Genomic DNA, 23,250 nt, shown 5'->3' on the forward strand with positions numbered 1-23,250 from the left:
GATATGATTGCAACTTAGATATGATATACAATTTTAGAAGATATGAATTTGTAATCTTGGAGATTTAATTTGTAGATATCCTTTAATCTTAACTGTTGATGTAATTGATCTGTACCGTTGGATTTGGGGAGGCTCAACTATAAATAGAGGTCTCTCCCTTCATTGTAAATCACACTTGAGTTTTGGGAAGCAATAAGAATTCTTGAGAGCATTCACTCAAATTTCTCTCCCTCTTGCTTTCTTACTCTCTGTGGTTTGTTCTTATTTTATTCTTCGTCTATCTTAGTTTTTCAACCATTTTTATTTTAATTTCTTCATTTTTCAAATATGTATATTTTTCCTATCTTTTATACATTTGATTATGTATTTTATATATCATAATATTTAACCTTTTATATAGTTTATTTTCAAATATATATTTTCTATGCATGTATATATATTATATAATCATTTCATTATAAATATAAATTCTTTTACACATTTGATATTTTATACATTATTTTTCTAAACGAATATATTTTATATTTTTATATAATTATTATTCTTATAAATATATTTTTATTATATATTATATTTTAAATTTATTATTAAATATCACATTTTTTATATGCTCATTCTATTTATCAATTGTTTATATTATACATATATTTTTAAAACTTATGTTTTTTATTATTATACAATATTTGTTTTACTTTAGAATTAATGTATTATTGTTATGCTATGTATTTCATATGTTATGTAATATCTCAGACTTTTATAATTTACTTTCAAATGCATATTTTTATATATGTACATTGATATATTGTATTATATGCATCATTTCATTTATTAATCCATTCATGTGTACATTAAATTATTGGATTGTATATTTTATATTTTATGTAGATTCTATTTATCCATTTTCTATGCATGTCATCTATTTTTACTCATACATATTTTACACATTAATATTTACCATGTTTTTATATTATTTAATATTTTATTTATGATATATTGTATATAATTAGTGCATTTATTATGCTTTCTTTTGGGTATATTCCTATTTGCTTAGCATAATTATTTTTATTATTCTATTTTACCTCTATATAATGATTGCATTTATATAAAGTGTTATAATACTTTGTAATAAACGCTATTTGAATATCTATGTTTCGTAATATAGAATTGTCACTCTAAAAGGTCATTTAAAACAATATTTAAAAGTTTTATAAAAATAAAAAAGGCAATGCTTATTATTTGAAAGCTTCGAGAAAAGTAGTGTCCTAACTTATTGGGTTGCAACTTTTCTCGTTGAGTTCGAATAGTTAAGTACCCTTCTAAGTTTTTAAGATTTTCTAAATACGAGCAACTGCCTTGGAATTTCAAAGCGTTGTGTCCTAACTTATTGGATGTGGCGATTTGTCGTTTCGAGATAGAGATTTCCAAAAGGTTAACTTAGTGTCAATGTTTTGATACGAGTGAACCCAAAATTTTCAAAATCAAAGTATTTTAAAGAGGATTACATCTTAAAATTTTTTAAATTTCCGACATTAAAGACATTTGATAATCAATTAGGTACTAATTTTTGGGCGTTACGAGGGTGCTAATCCTTCCTCGTACGTAACTGACTCCCGAACTCGTTCTTTTATTTCGTGGACCAAAACTAATGATTTTAAAACAAAATGTTTTAAAGGTGATCCAATCACACCTAAAAAGATTGGTGGCGACTCCCGTTTTCGTTTTTTAAAATCGATTCCCATTTTCCAAAACTCGATTTGAAAATGGTTTCGACAAAAAAGAATCGAGAACCATACTTAACCACTGAAGCAGATTAATTGACATGGTAAAATTTAAAAAATCTAGAACTTAAATTTTTTGGGGCGTTACATCTCTCCCCCTAAAAGAAATTTCGGCCTTGAAATATACTTGATTCAAACAAATGCGAATATTGCTGTCGGTTCGAATCTTCAGGCTCCCATGTGGCTTTAACAGTACCATGATTCCTCCACAAAACCTTAACTAATGAAATAACCTTTCTCCTTAAGACTTTAACCTTGATCCAAAATTTAAACCAGCTCCTCTTCAAAAGTCAAATCCGGTCTCACCTCAATCTCCTTAACAGATAAAATATGAGATGAGTCAGACCGATACCACCTTAACATAGAGATGTGGAACATATCATTTATACGATTTAACTTCGGAGGTAACTCTAACTGATAAATAATTGACCCAACTCGTTTCAAACTCCGATAAAGCCCAATGAACCTAGGGCTCAACTTGCCCTTACGTCCAAATCGGAGGACCTTTTTCCACAGAGATACCTTAAGGAAAAACCTGATCTCCCACTGCAAACTCAATATCTTTCATCTTTAAATTAGCATAAGACTTCTGTCAGTCAAAAACTGCTTTAAGTCAATATTGTATCAATCTAACCTTATGCTCAGTCTCAAAAACGAAATCAGGACCCATAATCCACCTCTTACCCAAACTCAATCCAACACAAAGAGGTGCGATACTTATAACCATATTAAGCCTTGTAAGGTGCCATTTGAGCACGAAACCAAAAGTTGTTATTATACACAAACTCAGCTAGTGGCAGAAACTCCTCCCAACTACCACGAAAGTCAATGACACAACTTTGTAGCATATCCTGCAGAATTTGAATCACTCTCTTAGATTGCCCATCAGTCTGCGGATGGAATGTAATACTAAAGTGTTGAAAAGGGTCATTTAAAAGCCGAGGATCGAACCCAAGGCGGAATGAGACAACTGGAGGCTGGAATCTACGAATAAGAATTTCTTTTCCTTCAACTCTCTTTATCATTTTTATTATTTTCGTAATCACAATTTCAGTCAACTTTAGATTCTGTTTTTTATTTTTTTCCAAATCAAATCTTTAATTCTGTTATTTTTTTATTTTTTTTTGTCACGCAGGTTTTCTTGGGTACGATTCTGCCCAGGATTTCGAGAAACAAGCATTCGTATAATCCGATCCCTGAGGATTCGACCCTATTTCCCCTTTACTATTCTTTTTCATTATTTTACAGGGAATAGGATATTTTTGGTGCTCTCAACGACCGCATCACCTAGGGTCGTACTTGATGTGTGAACCAAATTTTTCCCTTCTGTAGGGTCCGTATGATATAATAAGACTGTAAAACATAATATTTGATGTTCTATTTATGTTAAACAAGAATGTGTTGGCAGTTTAATAATCTACTTTATCTGGTGGGCGACATGTCTATTCTGGTGGCTTTGCCATACTTTTCAGAATTTGGTATCTAGACTGTTACTTTTCTGAAAAGTGACATATATTCACTTAGTGGTGTGTAGGACTGGATGGGTATTTATTACCCTAATTAGTGTGTAAGGATGGTCAGAAATGGTATGTAATGGATGGGGGTAGGATTTGTATCAGTAATTGTTCATAAAATGTATATGAGCATATATCTGCTATATCATTTATTAAATCATGTGTGTTTGATTTCTTATTTAAAATAAGTTACACATTGAGCTCGGAAGCTCACTTTCTGTTTGTTTGCTCTCAGGTAACTTAGGACGAATCAGTGTGGCGAGAGCTTAGTTATTAATAACTGAATTTCTTTTAATTTTGTTCAATTTAAATAAGATTTTCCTTTGGACTGTTTTTGGACTTTCGGGGATTGTTTTATGTTTCGGATTTTATATTTTCATTTTAAACTATAATCCAAACTACAACATGTTGAATTTCAAAACTAATTTACATTTTTTTTCAAAACCTTATCTAACTTAGGAATTTTTGCTACAAAACTAAATGATTGTATATAAGTATGCTTCTGCAATTTTAATGAAGTTTTTGGACTTTCGGGGATTGTTTTATGTTTCGGATTTTATATTTTAATATTACACATGCGATACCTTTGGAACAATAAGAATAATAATAGTCTTATTTATCTCTGCCATGCTCATAAAACTATCCAATACAAATAAACAAAACTTAAAGTCATTGATTTAATGTGTATAAATAAATAATTAATCTTTAAATTAAATAGTAAAATTCAAATTTTATTTTGTGATTAAAAAATGGAACTTGTAAACTAATTATACCAAGTATTACTTTTTAATTTTGGAAATTTCATGTTCATGGGGCAAATTACACATATTCAAAAATATTGTAGATTTTTGTATAAATACTAACATCTTCAAGGTTTCTACGGATAAAAGAAGTACCAAAGTGAAAATTCAAAAAGCAAATCAATGATAAGATTTTCCATCTTTTTATTTTTTAAAACAATTTTCAAAAATACAAAATAAAAACCGGTCTGAAAATCGGGCGGAGACACAAGAGAGTGGGAAGCCGTTGAGAAGGAGAGAAAAAAAAAGGGGGAAATAAACTAAACAGCCAAAACGCAATTTTTTGTCTCCTTCCCTCCCTTTCTTTGTCCCCATTTTTTTTTTCAAATCTGAAAGAATAAATTAGAAATATTATTATTATCTATATTTTTGCTCAATATTATTTGGCAATAGATTACTCGCTCCCCTTTGTTTTTCTTCCTTTATGTTTGCTCAGATCTAGGACTTGTCGGAAATTTAGTGGCGAAAGGGATTGGGCAAATCGGCGACGTAGTAAGAACCGCCGGTTCTATCCGAGAATCTGAATTGAAATGGATGATTTTCCAGGTTTATTAGCCAAAGATTTTGGGGTCAAGCCCCAAGGGAAGTCGGCCCCGATGGCACCTTCTAAAAACCCTTCTTCGGGTTCCAATTACGGGTTCGGATCCGATTTTACCCGATCCTCATACGGCAACTCTAAATCGTCATCCAATTCCATTTTCGACGACGACGGCTACCGTGGACAGCCTAAATACTCTTCTGAGTCTCGAGCCACTAGCGCGCAAACGCCGTCGTTCGATTACGATTCCTTTTTCAAGGACCCGAAGCCGCCGGTTTTTGACAAGCCTGTTTATGACGACGATCTTTTCGACGGATTGCCCGGGATCAAGAGCTCCTCCACGGCCGCTAAATACGACGACGTTTTTGCGGTCTCGGGGTCTTCTCCAAAGCATAAATCGTTGACTAGCTCGCCGCTGGATGCTCTGCTTGGGAATCTGGGGAGGAAAGAGACCGAGATGAAGTCCAAGAGCGAGAGAGTGAAAGCAGAAAAAGGTGCACCTTTATTTGATGATTTGCTCGCTGGTTTCGGTCAGAGTAACTCTGCAGCATCTGCAAGGTATCTTCCGGTTTGTAAAGGCTTTGATTTTGGGATAAATGCATATTATACTATTTCCATGTTATGTTTGGTTGAACTTGCATCGTTCGGACACTTCGCTATAGGTATTCGTGCTGGCTTTTTATATTAAAGGGTACTGGCGATTTATGATATGTTTGCATAAATGCTTATATGTGCAATATAGTGTAAGGTTCTGAGACATGGCTGTGGTTTTGGCAATTAGCATGCAAAATGGGGCAATGCATTCACTGAGATGAGCATTTTTAGTTACATATTTTTGTAGTTAAGATTAGCTCTTGTTTGCTGTAAGACTTTAGTCAAGGCTATTTGCTTACTGGTTTTGTATGTTTTAAATAATTTAATGTCAATCGTTTGTCTGGAAAACCATACATGCAAGGTACTTTTGTGTGATTTTCTGGAAAACGACTAAAGATGGTAATTTACTTGCTAAAATTGACTTAGTTGACTTGGTGTTTCTAGAATTATTTTTCATTTAGTTGCTCCTTATTGTTTGGTTTCTCAACTGTATAGCATAGCTTCTTCCTATATTTAATGCAATTAAAGCTTCAGTTTACTATCTTCTCTAGAGAGCTGTGATTAATTGGAGTTTATTGACACTGTCAATGATATGATCTGAGAGCTGATCTAATGGAGGTAAAAAAAAGTCTGTATGTTGTAATGAAGTATGTTGTAATGAACTTGAAACTAACATTGTTCACTGGTTTTTCAATTCTTTTCCCACTAGGAAAGATATTCACTTTGATGCAGTTACATATTTGAGGGAGCTTCTCATTTGGAGCAGCAAATGCTATAGACATCTACATTTAGGATCAGGAGGGCTAGCTTATGATTGTTTTGGGGTTTTTAATTACGATACACTTCACATATATATTAGAATTGGACTCATTGAGCACTCATTGTGCACATCTCTGACCCTTCTTACTCCTAATCACGTTTGAGGAATGCTTGTCATTTCTATTTTTCATTAAGGTGGCAAAGTTCCTAAATCAATTTCATTTGCTAGGGTATCATTCGGTTGGTTATCCATTGTTGTTGGAGTTAAGATGGGACAATAGGTACTGCCTGAAATTTTTGAGATTTTCTTATGTATTTGGAAATCATTTAATGGCTATTATTCACAGTGTTTGAGCTGTTGCCGGACATGGCAGAGGTAAATAAACCAAAGAAATAAAACTTACTTTTGTTACAATTGTGATTATGCTTAATTGGAAACAATGTCAGCTTAAGTTTGAAGAAAGGGCAATAAAAGGGTTAAATATGTTATGGTACTTTTCTACCCAAAATCTTTGTTTGAAGCTTGAGACGTTGTATCTTTCTTTGTGTTCAATATCTTTTCTATGAAGTCTTATTTATCTCTTGTTTATAATACTTGGCTAAACCTTGTAAAATATTAGCTGATATTGTGCTCCATCCTATGGGCAGATCAACTTCAGAGTCTAGCCGGTCTCAGAAACTAGCCTCAAATTCAAGCAAGACTGGCCCTAATTTGATGCAGAACCCTTTTGTTGTCTTAGAACCGAAACTGGACCCTGCAGATTTATCCACAGGGTTGTTTGCTGACCCCCCTGGAGTAACAAGTAAACTTAATGGATTTGGGAAGTCTGGAGTAGAGAGCTCATCTGGAAGTGGGGGAGTATTTGATGATATTGATCCTCTTGATGGTCTTGGAAAATCTGTACCGCTCGGATCATCCGAGATCAATAAGAGAGGGAAGGATAGGAGTCCTTTAAGCACTGATAGCGGACAAGAAGCTCCTGTTACTAAAGAGCAAAATCATAGGGATTATGAGAACCGTACAAAGAAGAGGATGCCTTCTATGGACAATTTTCTTGACTCTCATCAACCCATGTTTGACATGCCCAGTCTGTCAACTGATTTTCATAGCTCTGTTGGTCGAGCTACTAGCCCTCCCCCATACATGAACGTCGATTCTAATGCGACTAGTTCCCGGGTACATTCAACTCCCAGATCTGAGGTGAATTTTGATGCATCTGATGATGTTTGGCTCACTGTATCAGAGATTCCACTCTTTACACAACCTACTAGTGCTCCACCCCCTTCAAGACCCCCTCCTTCAAGACCACCACGAGTTTCAAAGACAACGGCAGGCTCATTTTCTTCCACAAATGCAAAAATGAAGGTAGATGATTTTTCTTGTTTCCAGAATTCAACTCAGTACTCACAACGGAGCTCCCAGTCAACTCGTGCTGCAGCAAACTGCTCTGTTACATCTCAAATTGATGAACTTGAAGAGTTTGCAATGGGTAGGGCCTGGAATAATGTTGAACAAGCTGAAGGTTTTCCTGTTGATGATTTTGAGACTAGTTCTGTTGCTGCTGCTTCTGCTGCTGCCATGAAAGAGGCAATGGATAGAGCAGAGGCTAAATTTAGGCATGCAAAGGAAATGAGGGAGAGAGGAAATTTTAAGGCTGCCAGAACTAAAGAAGCTGATCAAATGGATAAAGATGAGAGAGATATGCAAGATGCTTTTGATAGAGAAAAGCAAGAGAGATTGGAGCGCGAGAGGCAACAAAGAGAAATGGAGGAGGAAGAAAGAGAGCAAAGGAGACATGAATTGGAGAGGGAAAGGGAGGAGAAGGAGAGAGAACAAAGAAGCCTTGAAAAAGAGAGGGAGAGAGTCTGGGAGATGGAGAGGGAAAGGGAAAGGGCTAGACAAGCTGTTGAAAGGGCTACTAGAGAAGCACGTGAAAGAGCAGCTGCTGAGGCTCGTGCTAGAGCTGAAAGGGTTGCTGTTGAAAAGGCAGCTGCTGAAGCTCGAGAGCGTGCGGAAAGGGCTGCAGTGCAGAGAGCGCAAACTGAAGCCCGTGAAAGGGCAGCTGCCGAGGCTAGAGAAAGAGCAGAAAGAGCTGCAGCAGAAGCAAGGGAAAGGGAGGCAAGAGAGAGTGAAACACGGGAGAGGGCTGCATCAGCAAAAGCTGAAGCTGAAGCAAGGCGTAGAGCAGAAAGAGCTGCTGTGGAGAGGGCTGCTGCAGAGGCTCGAGAAAGAGCAGCTGCAGAGGCTCGACAAAGAGCTGCTGCTTCTGCAAGTGCAAGCCAGCAAAATAATGACAATGATCTTGAATCCTTTTTTAGTATGGGTTCTCGACCAAGCAGTGCACCAAGGCCAAGAGCTAACATTTTGGTGAGAATCTAAGGCTGTCGTACTGTACTTGTGTACTGATTTATGCTGTAGTGCCAGCCCTCTAGTATCTAATCTGAACTGCTGCTCTTTCAGGATCCTGTGTTTGATGGACAAAACAGGGGAGGGCCTGAAGTAGCTAAGAGAACATCTGTTGGATCTTCATCTAGCATGAAGAAAGCTTCTTCAACTACAAATATTGTTGATGATCTAAGTTCTATTTTTGGAGGTATTTGTAAATCGAAGATATAATGATCTTTGTAATTTGTACTTTCATATTTATTCTTCTCCTTAATTGATAACTGACTAAACTACTTTGCTTGTGAAAGCTGCTGCATCTTCATCTGGTGAGTTCCAAGAGGTTGAAGGGGAAACTGAAGAAAGGCGAAGAGCCAGGTTGGAACGCCACCAACGAACGCAGGAGCGTGCTGTATGTATTCTGTTACATGATTTTATTTTATCTTTGCCCTCCTGTCCTGTTATAAACTACTTGCTGGCCTGGTTTACTATTGAGTTCTGCATATCCAGGCAAAAGCACTGGCTGAGAAAAATCAACGTGACCTTCAAGTGCAAAGGGAACAAGCTGAGAGACATGTAAGGGGATGCAGTAAATGTTGTTTCTTTTCCTATTATTTTCTTCATCCTTTAATTTTTAAGTGTGTTTTTGTTGGAGTTTATTGTTCAATAGGTCCAATCATAAAAAACTTTTTACTCTGGCCCCGCCCTTCATATCATGCAACTTGCACAATGGCATTACTTTTTATATGTTGCAAGTGTGTTTAGGTCTGTGGTTGCATTTGGTTTTTCTTCATTTCTTCAGTCTTACCTTCAGTTGGCTTCAAAATTATAAATTGTAAAGTTCACTCGAGGATGGTTTACATATTCACTTATATTTATACCAACATATGAAGAAACTGGGTGGCTTTAATTTATGGTTTTAGCTTACATGAGAAAAAGTGATAACCAGAGTATTTAATCCTAGAATATGATCCTGCTGAGACTTCTAAAAAAGGTATTATTGATAAGTTAAAACTTGGTCAAACTTTTGTTGCCCCAGTATTGCTGGTGGGATGAGTTGGGGGACTGGCAAATTAAGTTTTTATATGAACCTCAAATTAAATTAACCGTCACATCTGGCCTTGCACCTTTATTTGATGTAATTAGATTCTTAAGTAATGGAATGTATAATGGTGCATAATTCGCTGAAGAAATTAATTCATGCTTTTATTGTGCTGTGTGATAATATATGCCTGGAATTTAACTAGTCTGTCTATATCAGTGAGTTTCTACTTGTACATGCACAGATCTGCAACCCTTTTGCTTTTAACTATTCTCTCCAATAATGATTTATGGGTTTATTTCAGAGAATTTCTGAAACACTTGATGTTGAGATCAAGAGATGGGCTGCTGGGAAAGAGGGAAATTTGCGTGCTCTACTATCAACCATGCAATATGTATGTTACGCTGTTGCTTACTACTGCTGTTCTTTTTTCTTCTTTTTTTTTTCTTGGTTCTCTCTTGCAGTTTTTACATACTAACAAACTATATTGCATTCCCCGTGTTTTCCTTCTGCTATGTGCCATGTACAGTTCTCACGTTATTGCCTCATTTCAACTGTCTGATGTACCTTTTTGAGATGTTTTGTTCATGCAGTAGATGACTTTTAAGGGAAATTATAAGATAGTTGCCGTAGGAACAGTGAGAAATGAATTCAAACATAAGAACATCTTGTGGCTTAACTCTATCCTTTTCCTGATAACCTCCTATTTCATGACAAAAGTGATATAGTTACTGTTATACTAATTTGTCTCCTGAACCTGTTCTGCGATGATTAGGTTCTTTGGCCTGAATGTGGTTGGCAACCTGTTTCTTTGACGGATTTGATTACAGCTGCTGCTGTTAAAAAGGCTTACAGAAAGGCTACACTTTGCATCCATCCTGATAAGGTTCAGCAAAAAGGTGCCAATCTTCAGCAGAAATATATTTCAGAAAAGGTGTTCGACTTACTCAAGGTACTTGACTCTTGGTGCCCTATTTCAGTTTATTGATTGCTATTTTTATTCATATCATTCTTCTTAGATGGGTGATAGTGCTGCATATCTTTCCATCTTGTTTACCTCACACCGTTTTCTTTATTTCAATTTTAAATAGGAAGCATGGAACAAGTTCAATTCAGAGGAACTTTTCTGAGTTTGAATTTGTGTAGAGGTCGTTATTTGGCAAGCTATGCCTCGGGAGTTGAATGCATAACTGTTCCAGCAACTATATCAGTATCTGTTGCTGTTGTTGATTCATTATACCAGCTGGTAGAACGGAGCATATGATACCAGCTTCAAAGTTTTGTGAGGAAAGTGAAGGGTGAAGGTACTCTTCTTTTGTTCAGATTGCTGTACATTAATCTTCTCCAACTGATGCGCCACGGGCAATTGATTTATTTTGAGTTGATGTAGATTATCATCCACCCCATCTACTCGGAGATCATTTTTTGTAGTTAATTCTTTTACAATGTATTTTTTTCCCCACTTTCTTTTGGGTGGATAATAGAGCATTGATTAGATTATGTTAGTGAATACCGATTATTGTTCTATTGATGGTATGAAATGTGTATGGAAATTGATTTGTTTTTGGCATAGCATACGATCTGTTTTTAGTACAAGAATGGTGGAAAGTGACAAGAATTTTATTTGCAGTCTAGCAGATATGCATATTCGTCGGCTAAATTTTTATTATAAGGTTTCAATTTAGCATACCCGCACTTCCTTTTTCTGGCTAATAGCAGTTATTGTTTCTGTGTATTTTAATGTATCATTTTACATTATGTAAACCGATTTTTTTTTATGCTTATATTTATTATCAAAGTTATTATAATGTATCACAAAAGATTGTTTTGAACAATATTCTTCTAAAACAAAAGATGGAAAAGCAGAGCAAAAGGACAAATTTACGTTTCACTGTAGTAACACTGAAACTAAAATGGAAGAGAGAATAGTCAGATAAAATGGAAGCATGACAAAAGGGAATAAACTAAAATCGAAACTAAAACTTCGGGAAACAGAGACCGCTGATGCTCTTATGAACTATGAAGCAGTTAGAACAGGAAGTTAAATAACAATCTCGAAGGTACTGCAGTCCTGGCAAAGGATGTACAATGCAGTTAAACCAAATTTAGTCTCAAGGCAAAACTTGGGTTTCAATCTGCACCCTCGTTCCAAATGATCCACATGTGCTTCAGCTAATCGATCCCGTAGAACATCCAAATTAACCTGAAAATAAGACCAGAATGTGGACAACTCATTGAAGCTTAACTTTAGATATCACTTGTCAGACATTGGTATTGGACAGTTAGATATCTGTGCCCTCGGAGGATCATATCTCTGTACTCGTATCTAAATATATTCGAGCGCATACTTAATGTAAAATGAAGAGTCACAGCAACATAGGTTAAGTTTCTTTTTGTTTTTTGTTTTTTTTCTAAAATGAAGGGAGCTTTTCGAATGTGATACATTGTGCAAATGATATAGTTATAACAAATGAACTGGTTGGACAGCAAAAGAAACTGTATGAGAAAAAAAGAAAAAGTTAATAGGATAACCTCATCATCTCTGTTAAGCTGAAGTTTGCAAAGGGTACAATAAATAAGTTGATGATTCTGTTGCAACTCTCCTCTCTTACAGATGGGGCACCATATCTGTTTCTGCACCTAACATAAACATCAGAAAATCTTGTTGATTTCATTCATTTGAAAAACTTAACAGATGATGGTGAAAATTGAATTTTGATACTCCTATGAACTATAATACAGAACCACATATAAGAATTAAGAACATAAAAGATTAATACAACAACACTGATAAAGAAATTTCCTGGAAGCAATCAGACAACGTTGCCTAGAAAAACATCTTATTGCACCTACAAAACATTATGTATTAAATGTTCACTACGGGTTAACAATACTAACACTTGCATAGAAAAAGAAACATGAATAGTTTACTGTCACTGTACCTGCTCATCATTCAATTGCATATGCTCGTAAACTGCACGGGCCAAGTATTCATCTTGTTCATCTTCCCAACTTTCTATTCCTTCTTTTGGTTCTGCAAGGAACTAAAGTAAACATTTGAACTCAAAAAGGATGACTTGACCAAATATAAGTCATGCATTTACATGATCATTCACCCACCTATAGAAAGATACGAATACAGGTGCAACACTAGGACAGAAGCCTTAACAACAGTGGTTTTGAAGTGGGACTATTAATTACCTTTTCCTGCTGGCTCCCTCCTGAGATCCTCATAAAATATTCTTTGCATTTCTAACAGTATCTCTTCGCATTCACCTTGATATGCATCTTGAAGGCCACTGTATTCCCATAATTCATCAGGTGCAGAGGAAACAGAGTTTGAGCTTTCCAAGCAGTCACTTATTGGTGAGCCTTTAATTTTTTTAAGTTCATCAGAAACTATGTCCTGAAAGGCAGTTTTTATAAACTCCTGAAACCACAAAACACAAATTAAAAATAATAAATAAGTGATGTACTAATAAACTCACCTGCATGAATTTATTTCAAGAGAAACAGAATTATAAGAAATCAAGAAAAAGCACCTGAATTCAAAAAAAATACCAACAAATATTACAAGCAAATTTCACCAGGCTATATAATCCTATGTTACTTGGACTTGGATATGCTTGTTAAATACAAGTATGCATCTGTCATGAACACGTTTAATCTTTTTTCCTGAAGTTTTTCATGTAATTGGAGAGTTTTGGAAGGATTTTTCTGTCTGACACAGGCATGGATGATGGAAGACAGGTATTTGAAGAAAAAATAAAGATTGAACCAACATATATTTTATCAAGAGAAGCTAAAAAAGTAGCAAGGGTACAATTTTGGAATAACTGGGAACCTAAATCTTATATTCCAAGTTCAGGGTAACGTAATAATATGCAGCAAAAGGCAATAAATATATAGAAGCCAGATAAAATATGAATGAAAAAAAAAAAAAAAACCTTGTGATTTAAAGATTGGGCAGCAGGCAACCTCATTTTCCAAAGCAAACGAGTGCGGTCTTCTCGTACCCTTTTGTAACAATTTTCTCTCAACTACACTTCATCATCCACAATTTAAATAATATTCATCCAATTTCAAATTTTCAACAGATAAAAGAAAGGTAAAATGATAAAACCTAAAACCCAAAAATGAAAAACCCATAATTAATACTTAGAGAGGGAGACGAACCTTGTGTTTCCATAAGGAGTAATTGTTGAAACGGGGATGAGTTTTGAGGGAAGGTCGTTGGATTATTGGGCAAGTATCTTCCATCTTTCGTTCCATGTTTCAGGAGCTATCTCCAAACTCGAAAAAGCCCAGCTGAATTGGTGGGGCAGAGAGAGAAGACCGTGAATCGTTGCGAAGAAGCAAGTCGGAGGTTGGTTGTTGATGTAGAAGATGAAAGAATTCCATTTTATTCCACATAATAAATTGTGCAATTGGTGCCTTGGTGGGGGTGGCTTTGGGTCTACCCCTGAGTTGGCCCAAAATTAATCCTACAGCCTAAAAGGCCTAAAGGTCCCCATATCCACCCATGATTTTGTTAATATGCTGAATGAAATATCTATTCATTTTTAAAAAACACTTCCTGTACTTGTTTTTGTTTAAATCAAAATTAAAATCAAAATTTATACACTTGTGAGTTTTTGTTTGTCTTTTTTTAGAAAGCATCTCAACATGGGTGCAATCAATTATAGTTTTTCAAAGTTTTTTTCCGTTTGACACTTCATGCACATATCCACTGCAATCATTCTTATGGCAGAAAAGTTTAGCTAAGCTTAAGATGCTTGTTTATATTTATTATTCTCTTCAAAATATTATTTTTCTGAGAAATTATTTCAAAGCATTCATTTGTTTTAGTTTTTGATTTAAAATTTATTTCGAGGCATAAAATTAAAATAGTAGTTCAAATGAGTAATATCCAAAAGTCCCTAAATACTAAAGAGAGAATGATAAGAGTTTACAAACATCGCTGATTGGTGGAGTAAATTGTAGCTGTTAATACAAAAAAAAAAAAATCAATTTTTAGATTTTTGAAAATTTATGTAGTTTTTTTATTTTAGAATTTTAATTTTTGAAATTTTATATAAATATAAGTTTTTAAAATAATATTTTATAGTTTCAAAAATAAATTGTGAATGTTTAGATTTTAAGAATTTTTATATTCTTATATATTTTTGGGATTTGTTTTGATTTTATTTCTTAAAGAATCTTAAAATATCAAATTGATATTTTAATTATAATTTAAGTAATTTAGATATTAAATTTGTAAGTATCATTAATAATTAGGTAACTAATGATATATTTGAGGAATAATGACTACTTTATTTATTAGCAAGTCATCGAGGTGACTTAAATGATGAATTTCGAATAGTTATAATCTTTCCATAATAAAATGATCAAAATATAAATTTATTAATAGTTAAATGATCATAGATGAAATTTATCTCAAAATTTGATGGAAACAAAATCTCACCTCCATTAAAATTCAACCCAGCGGATCTAGCCGAATTACGATGGGAGCGGTGAAAATATATATATTTGGTTTAAATGTTGTTCTTAGTCCCTATACTTTGTAAAAATTATGAATTTAGTTTTTATATTTTAATTTGATCAATTGTAGTCCTCTATCTTTTCAAGTTGATCAATTTTAATCCCGTACTTTTTGGCTTTTGAAATTTTAGTCCTAGCAGTTAAATCCGTTTGAGTAAGTTAAATTACTAATCTTCTACTATGCGTATAATCATAGCTACAGCCCATATTCTCCAACTGGATCATTTTAAATCTCTATAGTTTTTAACTCTTGAAGTTTCAATTTTTACACAAATAACAGTTGATAATCCATTGACTGGATGTTTGATGAGTAATATGTAAAAAAAACAAACTGATATGACATTACACACATGATAATAAGTTTGTCACATTAGATTTTATAAACAATAGAATTTAACTTTATGAATCTATTAGCTATAGTTTGGTGATAATTGAATTTTTAAAATTCAAAAAATACAGGACTAAATCTATAACTTTTTGTAAAATACAGAGACTAAAAACAGAATTTAACCTATTAAGTTTTGGAGGCCGCCCCACACAAGAGTTCTGTCAATTCTTATTTCATAATTTATAAATTCAAGATTTATTAAAACTTCCCATGTTGGTAGATTTGTGACTCATATTTTATTATAATTTTATAAATTACCCATTCTCCTCCGTTTTGCTCTCTTCAATATATTCGCTTCATTCCTACTAGCTTTAAAGTTAAACCACTGAAACAAAGTGGAAAAAAAATATATATCAAAGAGAAGCAGAAGCTTCGTTCTTACGCGTTTTCTGTTCCCAAAGAGCCGAATCACTTTCAACTGGAACCCTAGACCTGTCTCAGGTTCTTTATCCTATTCTTGTCTCTCTGCCTTTTACTTAAATGGGTTTTTGGTTCTAGATCTAATCTTATAATCCTTCTTTTGTTCAGTACTTTGATCTGTTTTGTGATTTTTTTTATTGATATGAACGTTTAATACTTTTCGTTGTTTAAGGAAAAAAAATGATGCTTTTTGCATTTTGGTATATGGATCTACTGCTTTCAAAGCTAATGCAATGAAATTGTTTTTTTTTTTTTTTAATTTTTTGGTACTTAGGAATCTCAGTATCGTTTTAATGCTTTTGTTGCGCTAGTTAATGTTGAGTTAAATTTGCGTGGAAACTGATTGTTGAAAACCTGTTTGTCTGTAGATTTTTCCTCCTTATACTGAATGCTCAGTCTATAGTAGCTTAGATTCGAACCGTATATTGCAAGATCTGCTATTATCATGGCTTTCTCGGAAAGGAAGATGCCCGGAATCTGCTCGGTTTTTCTGTTAGTGGTTCTATTTGCCCATTCTTGTCATGGGTTTTATCTGCCTGGAAGTTACATGCACACGTATTCAACTTCGGATACGATAGTTGCCAAAGTTAATTCATTGACTTCCATTGAAACCGAGCTTCCCTTTAGTTATTACAGTCTCCCTTATTGCGAACCTCTCGGTGGAATAAAGAAAAGTGCCGAGAATCTAGGTGAGCTTCTCATGGGAGATCAGATTGATAACTCCCCTTATCGGTTTAAAATGAATGTGAACGAGTCCCTCTATGTTTGTACTACCAGCCCCTTGAATGAGCATGAAGTTAAGCTTTTGAAACAGAGGACTCGTGATTTATATCAAGTGAATATGATTCTAGACAATTTGCCGGTTATGAGGATTGCAAAACAAAATGGGGTTAGTATTCAGTGGACTGGATTCCCAGTTGGGTTTACTCCACCAAATAGTAATGATGATTACATTATCAATCATCTCAAGTTCAAGGTCTTGGTTCATGAGTATGAGGGAAGTGGTGTGCAGATAATTGGAACTGGGGAAGAAGGGATGGGTGTCATCTCCGAAGCTGATAAGAAGAAGGCATCTGGTTATGAGATTGTTGGTTTTGAAGTGACTCCATGCAGTGTTAAGTACGATCCAGAAGTCATGACTAAGCTTCACATGTATGATAGTATCTCTCCTGTGAACTGCCCCTTGGAGCTAGACAAGTCACAGATAATAAGGGAACGAGAGAGGATCTCTTTTACTTATGAGGTTGAATTTGTTAAAAGTGATATTAGATGGCCATCTCGGTGGGATGCTTACTTGAAGATGGAAGGAGCACGTGTGCACTGGTTTTCAATTCTAAATTCATTGATGGTGATCACTTTCTTAGCTGGTATTGTGTTTGTCATATTCTTAAGGACTGTGAGGAGGGATTTGACAAGGTATGAGGAATTGGACAAAGAAGCTCAAGCACAAATGAATGAGGAGCTTTCTGGATGGAAGCTTGTTGTTGGTGATGTTTTTAGGGAACCAGATTGTGCGAAGCTTCTCTGTGTGATGATTGGAGATGGAGTTCAGATTACAGGAATGGCAGCAGTCACTATAGTTTTTGCTGCTTTTGGTTTCATGTCACCTGCCTCACGAGGAATGCTACTGACAGGGATGATTATTCTTTATCTTTTCTTGGGTATTGCTGCTGGGTATGCTGCTGTACGACTCTGGAGAACTCTCAAGGGAACTTCGGAAGGATGGAGGTCCATTTCGTGGTCGGTTGCATGCTTCTTTCCTGGAATTGTGTTTGTTATCCTCACAGTATTGAATTTTATTCTGTGGGGCAGCAAAAGCACTGGTGCAATTCCCATTTCTCTGTATTTTGTACTCTTGTCTCTCTGGTTCTGCATTTCTGTGCCTCTCACTCTCGTGGGAGGATTCTTAGGGACCAGAGCTGAAGCTATACAATATCCTGTACGAACCAACCAGATTCCAAGGGAGATTCCTGCACGCAAATATCCATCTTGGCTTCTTGTTCTTGGTGCTGGGACCCTTCCATTTGGAACCCTGTTCATTGAACTCTTCTTCATCCTTTCTAGCATCTGGCTTGGCAGGTTCTATTATGTATTTGGCTTCTTGCTTATAGTTCTTCTACTGCTTATCATTGTTTGTGCTGAAGTTTCGGTGGTCCTTACCTACATGCATCTCTGCGTTGAGGACTGGCGATGGTGGTGGAAGGCTTTCTTTGCTTCGGGTTCAGTTGCACTCTATGTGTTCCTATACTCCATCAATTACTTGGTGTTTGACCTACAGAGTTTGAGTGGTCCTGTGTCAGCTATTCTTTATCTTGGCTACTCAATGATCATGGCAATTGCAATCATGTTGTCTACAGGCACCATTGGCTTCATCACATCATTCTATTTTGTCCATTATCTTTTCTCATCTGTTAAGATCGATTAAAAAGGTTCCATTGCGATCTTCAGCTACCATCCTGAAGAAGACTTTGGCCTGTAAGAGGATGATTTCTCTCAAGTTGCCTTTGGTAGCCGATCATGTATCACTGTATCAGTATATCAAACAGGCCCTCAATGGTCATTCGAAAATATCTGTTATATTGGTGGCTGTTGAGAAAAGGAAAAATTTGTGATGTGTAGTCGCATACTTCCGTCCTGCTCTGCCATTTTCATTTTCCTTTACTGCAGTTACCTAGTTATTGGTTTTTGTTGGATTGCGCACGGCTCAATTATTTTGATGTTCTAGAAAGTTGTAATTTTGTTGGATTGTAAAAACCTTTAATCTTTGATCTTTCTCATATTTTTAATCAAATAGAAGGGTTTATTATATCCTGCCTAGTTGATTTTTGTTTTCTTGTTGAATTAATTGTTCTTTAATTGATTTGACCAGAAATACATCAAGGTAATGGGTGTTATTATTGATGTGTTAGTATAAATTTAAATTTGAAATTAGTAAAATTTGTCTGATAATAATTTCAGAAGTCTGGGAATCTCGGAATAGAATATACACATCTCATCCAATCTTTTATGTGACATATCATAATGTTATCTGTAGAATCTTTTCAAAAAAATGCTTAAGAAATATTTTTTTTTTTTTACTTGTCATGGCCAATTTTTTACAACGTTTTGAAGTTATATTTCATATTCGGTGATAGAATTTCCTATAAAATGAAGACATTTTTTGTAGAGGTTTTCATGGTTAAATTTTGACCAAATTATTTTCATAAGGTCATTGTTGATGTTAAAAATTTGAAGTTTAAAAATCGACTCAACAAAGTAAATTAGTTCAAGTAAGTGTCATTTTAATTTGGATAATGAGTACTTATTTTTCTATATAATGTTTTCATTTTAAACATGTGAAACAAGTTTTTTTCGGGGTGAAAGTGAGTAGATGAATTAGAGCCGTTATTTATTATGATGGTCAAATTTGTGACACCGATATTGAAGTCATTTTTATATCAGTCCAATCTACAGAATTAGCTTTCAACCAAAAGCATAAAATTTAACGAGCTTCGATCAAGAATTAGAAGGAAAGTATCGACTTCAAGCTGGAGGAAAATTTCGAGCTTGAAATATAGATATTTAACGTCACTGAACCCTATTAGATATGATATAGTTAAGGCAAAGGCGACATGAATGTTGAGGCGATGCTCGATAGGCATTGCTTTAGTGGAATTGCTAAGTGACCCGAATTCAACAACAATTCCAGTAAATTTGTTTCAGGAACAACAAGCAGAAAGTCCAACTACACGGTTGTGTGGTGGTTTCATAGTGTTGTTAAAAGCTCCAATCAGGAAATGCCATAATCATTAATGGGAAGGCATTCCTCGGTTTCAGCCGTCGATTTCAACTTTAGCATACAGTTGGGTTTAGTTGGTTACCCGAATATGGAGATCTTGACACAATATACTATGAGTGCTTTTGATTTCAATTTCAGAATGCTGATGTTCTATGCTGGAAATACTTATGTGGGTATGTCGTCAAGTTACACTGGTGGGCGATCCACAAGTAATATTGGTTTTAACTTAAGGTTTACAAGAACGGATGATATACTCCCTACAACTTGCATCGACGAAAGGACTATTGGAAAATCGGGTTTGGAAAAGCAGCAGAAAATAAATTTAGAAAAAAGCTAGAATTTTAAAATTTTTCCAAAATTAGAATTTGGTTGTGATATCTAAAGTAATAAACACTTAATCAAAATTGTACATTTTCGATTCGCCTAGGATTAACGCTTCAACTAAGTAGTCTTCTCCACTATCCTCAAGCTCACGTCTACCAAGTGTGGGCTCGCTTTGAATAAAAAAGATTCTCAAAAAAATTACCAGTGGGGTAATTTCATAATTTCTCTAAACTTTTGGGCCAAATTATAAATAAAAAAATATCTCTAGAAATTTTCTAAAATAATTTCTCTAGATAATTTTCTCTCTACAGATTTCTCTTGAATTCAAATGTTTGTAAATAATGACTCAATGCTCTCTTTATATAGGGAGAGTTTAGAGAACTCGATTATGATTAAACTTAACCATTTTAATATTAAATTAATATAGTTAGATTAAATTTATTATTAAATCTTATTAAATTAATAGAATATTTATCTAAAAGTTAAACATTAAATTAATAAGATACTATTAAGAAAAATATTAAATCTAATTTAATATTAAATCTATTAAAATAATATTATTTTTGAAAAAATTAATCTAAAATCAAATTCTCTAATAAAGTCCCAGTAATAGTATAATTCTTCTACTGCTCAACCACCAAAGAACCATCACTGTCGATCATTTTTCGACCATCGAAATGCAACCGTCGTAGCCTCTAGCACCCTGAGCTGGTTAGTTTCTATTGGTTCGGTCCGGGCTAGGGACGGCCCTACTGGTCCAATCCAACCACTAGTTGGACCGTCGATCCAGTTTCACGTACCAGGCCAACTCGACCAATTTTAGGGTCTTGGTTTTGGTTTTGGGCTCTTGAACCCAATTTATGATCTCATGTCTAATTTTCAAGTTCAATTACCCATTAGACCAATTGTCTGACTTGAAAATTAATTTTTAATATCATATTAATTTTAATTAATTTGATTAATTACTTGGTCAAAATTAATTTTTCCAAAAATCACTTAGATTTTTCAAATTAATTTTTCAAGACAATTCTTTAATCAAATTCTCTAGTTGAACAATTCTTATTACTGCCCAATTTAATTCCACATTGAATAAATCAACTCAATTAAATTGTTTCCAAAGTCGTAAAATTTTCTTTTGATTCAAATGCAATCTGATCGAGCTTTTGTTGAGCTAGCGAAGAGACCAATCGAATATATACAATTAGGCTCTAGTAATAGTAATTATGTCCAGAAGCATCATTCCGATAATTCACAATTACTTAATTATGGAGTCATTCGACAAGAAATACCACGATTGGAAACTCCTTATTGTATATTCTTTACGAAAGTAATTCATTCAACTGCTTTGTCTAATAACCTCGTCATGTGTGTGTTACCCTCATAAGATATCCTTGATTCCTTTGAGTTAAATCCGTTAACTCAATACAATCTTATTTTATCTCATTTTCATCATTGTGTCTTCTTAATGATTAATATGATCAATGTCAATAAATAATTGTAATAAATTGCTCGTTTGAGAACAAGCAATTCGTGGCCATGTTCCATATTTATCAATCCACACAATGCAAATAAGAGGATATCGTTAACTCTTTAATTGAGTTATGAATTTCACTGTTACTACCGTACACAAGTCATGTACCCAACATACTGGCTATCGGCTCGATCATCTTTAGAGTATAAGCCTCCACTAATATCAAAGCACATGAGTTACATACACATGGTTAGTGACTAACTCAAGATTTGGGTAAATCACACCTTGAACGTCACAAGTTAATTAATTCACAAACTGATTCAGAATTAATTCATCTCGAGTCCAGTCCAATGTATCATTCTGCCAATGAATATATCTATGTCTCTACTTGTGGAGTCAATTGCTCTGATAGCCGAGACTAGCCATCTCCTCAATTGGAATTGTAGACTACATAATAATCCTTCTCAATATTTGAATCAAATGCTCACTTTGATTCTTTTACAGGATTATAGACTTATTCAGATTATCTACTAAAGTAAGTTGTTTCACAATGTAAACGTTTTTACAATGCCACTTATCATCAGTTTAAACTTAGACAATCAATGAGCTAATATTTACTTGTCACAATTTTTCTATGCATACAAAATATGAAATACAGAAATACAAAAGACATAATATTGAAATGTGAGATTAACTCTATTTATTTATTCATTGTTCAAATAAATAGAAAACAGTTACATGTTTACTACAATATGGACACATTTCCCAACAGGGACATCCAACACTAGAGATGCAACTATGGCTGATAACGGAAGAGGAATTTGAGAACGGAAATGGAACTGAAAATAAAAAGGGATCTAAAACTGATTATGATCTAATTCTGGAGCCTAGGCTAGATGTTTTAGAAATTGTATTATTTTTTGAACCAAAGGTAGTTCCTACTAAACTAGAAGGGAGTGGTTCTAATGGTGAAGGTCTGGACAATACTGGAGGAACCCATCTAGATTTTACAATATATGCATCTCCATCCCACATGCTTAATGTTAACCTTGATGTTGAAGGTAAGTTAGAGTTTCTAGAACATCCTCATAGAAGACCGGGCCATGTGAGTTCTTCTACAAATTTTGAGGTTACAAGTTGGAAATGTAACTCCCAGTTATCTCTATTGACCCCAGATTTAAGGAAGGTTAGGACTAAATTAAAAGGATTACAAAATTGTTGAACTCCACTGGGAAATTCAGAAATTTTAATGGCTAAATTATGGCTAGTTAGATTTCAATTCTGGTTCAGTTAGATGGGAATCGACTGGTTCTATAGTGAGAGAAAAAATGATTAAGGATGAATGGTTGTGATGTCGATGAAGATCGTGCCAAAGGAGTATATAAATAAGTGTGTGTGGATATAAATTTTTTTCAATTCTGTCTACCGATTTATCTTTTCATAGCATCATCTTCTTTAGTTGCTCTGAAGAAGAATAAGCTATAGCTAAAGGAAGTTCTGCATGTCACAGCAATCGTATGAATTAAAGTATAGTAGTAGAGAAATTGAGGAATTGGTAAGTTTCCTTACCTTTCTATACTTGTAGATTGAAGAGAGAAGTATAGTAAGAAATATTAAAAGCTCTTGAATAATTATGGATTCTGGGTTTTAAGGGTTGAACACCTTTGGCTTAGATGATAAATGGTTGTCATGCTTAGCTACTAGGATAAAAGAGGCTTTGGCATTTGGACAAGCTAAGCTGTCAAGGATAAGAAAGCACAGTGAGTTTCTGTACTCAATTTCTGGAATAATGTATGATCTCTTGTGTTTGCGAATACTTGTTATGCTTGGATGAGTAGGTTTATAAGTATTCGCAAGTGTGTTAATATGTATGAAATGGTTTTAAGTTTATGCTTGAAAAGTAGCGAACTCTATGATAAA

At 34.4% G+C, this 23,250-nt stretch overlaps 3 protein-coding genes across 5 annotated transcripts; 2 read left to right on the forward strand and 1 right to left on the reverse strand.

The window, feature by feature from the left end:
• The first annotated feature begins 4,191 nt into the window (after nt 1–4,191).
• On the forward strand, nt 4,192–11,068 carry LOC108452851 (auxilin-related protein 2-like). Its single transcript, XM_017750628.2, has 8 exons — nt 4,192–5,188; nt 6,632–8,351; nt 8,445–8,577; nt 8,678–8,778; nt 8,877–8,942; nt 9,713–9,802; nt 10,184–10,360; nt 10,500–11,068. Exons 1-8 carry the CDS (start codon nt 4,623–4,625, stop codon nt 10,536–10,538), a joined length of 2,892 nt encoding a protein of 963 aa, XP_017606117.1. The 5' UTR covers nt 4,192–4,622; the 3' UTR covers nt 10,539–11,068.
• Nucleotides 11,069–11,176: 108 nt separating this feature from the next.
• LOC108452857 (uncharacterized) lies at nt 11,177–13,916 on the reverse strand. 3 transcript variants are annotated; one of them, XM_017750641.2, is made up of 6 exons: nt 13,585–13,916; nt 13,356–13,448; nt 12,610–12,838; nt 12,351–12,442; nt 11,941–12,042; nt 11,177–11,611 (listed from the first exon to the last, which is right to left on the reverse strand). In XM_017750641.2, exons 1-6 carry the CDS (start codon nt 13,678–13,680, stop codon nt 11,450–11,452), a joined length of 774 nt encoding a protein of 257 aa, XP_017606130.1. In that variant the 5' UTR covers nt 13,681–13,916; the 3' UTR covers nt 11,177–11,449. The 3 variants fall into 3 exon arrangements, with proteins under 3 accessions (XP_017606130.1, XP_017606124.1, XP_017606138.1); XM_017750635.2 differs by having other exon boundaries at nt 11,941–12,048; nt 13,585–13,914; XM_017750649.2 differs by having other exon boundaries at nt 11,941–12,048; nt 13,356–13,453; nt 13,585–13,913.
• A 1,586-nt stretch (nt 13,917–15,502) lies between these two features.
• On the forward strand, nt 15,503–18,563 carry LOC108452648 (transmembrane 9 superfamily member 12). The gene is made up of 2 exons (XM_017750453.2): nt 15,503–15,778; nt 16,126–18,563. The coding sequence occupies exon 2, from the start codon at nt 16,203–16,205 to the stop codon at nt 18,180–18,182; it is 1,980 nt and encodes a 659-aa protein (XP_017605942.1). The 5' UTR covers nt 15,503–15,778; nt 16,126–16,202; the 3' UTR covers nt 18,183–18,563.
• The last annotated feature ends 4,687 nt before the right edge of the window (nt 18,564–23,250 follow it).

The sequence above is a fragment of the Gossypium arboreum genome, chromosome 7 (genome assembly GCF_025698485.1).
Source record: "Gossypium arboreum isolate Shixiya-1 chromosome 7, ASM2569848v2, whole genome shotgun sequence".
NCBI lineage: Eukaryota > Viridiplantae > Streptophyta > Magnoliopsida > Malvales > Malvaceae > Gossypium > Gossypium arboreum.

Coding starts and splice junctions, on each gene's coding strand:
- LOC108452857 (XM_017750635.2), bottom strand. CDS start 13,680: ATGGAACGAAAGATGGAAGATACTTGCCCAATAATCCAACGACCTTCC. Junction 13,449..13,584: donor ACTCCTTATGGAAACACAAG/GTTCGTCTCCCT, acceptor GATGAAGTGTAG/TTGAGAGAAAATTGTTACAA. Junction 12,443..12,609: donor GAGGGAGCCAGCAGGAAAAG/GTAATTAATAGT, acceptor AGTTCCTTGCAG/AACCAAAAGAAGGAATAGAA.
- LOC108452851 (XM_017750628.2), top strand. CDS start 4,623: ATGGATGATTTTCCAGGTTTATTAGCCAAAGATTTTGGGGTCAAGCCC. Junction 8,352..8,444: donor GGCCAAGAGCTAACATTTTG/GTGAGAATCTAA, acceptor CTGCTCTTTCAG/GATCCTGTGTTTGATGGACA. Junction 8,943..9,712: donor GGGAACAAGCTGAGAGACAT/GTAAGGGGATGC, acceptor GGTTTATTTCAG/AGAATTTCTGAAACACTTGA.
- LOC108452648 (XM_017750453.2), top strand. CDS start 16,203: ATGGCTTTCTCGGAAAGGAAGATGCCCGGAATCTGCTCGGTTTTTCTG.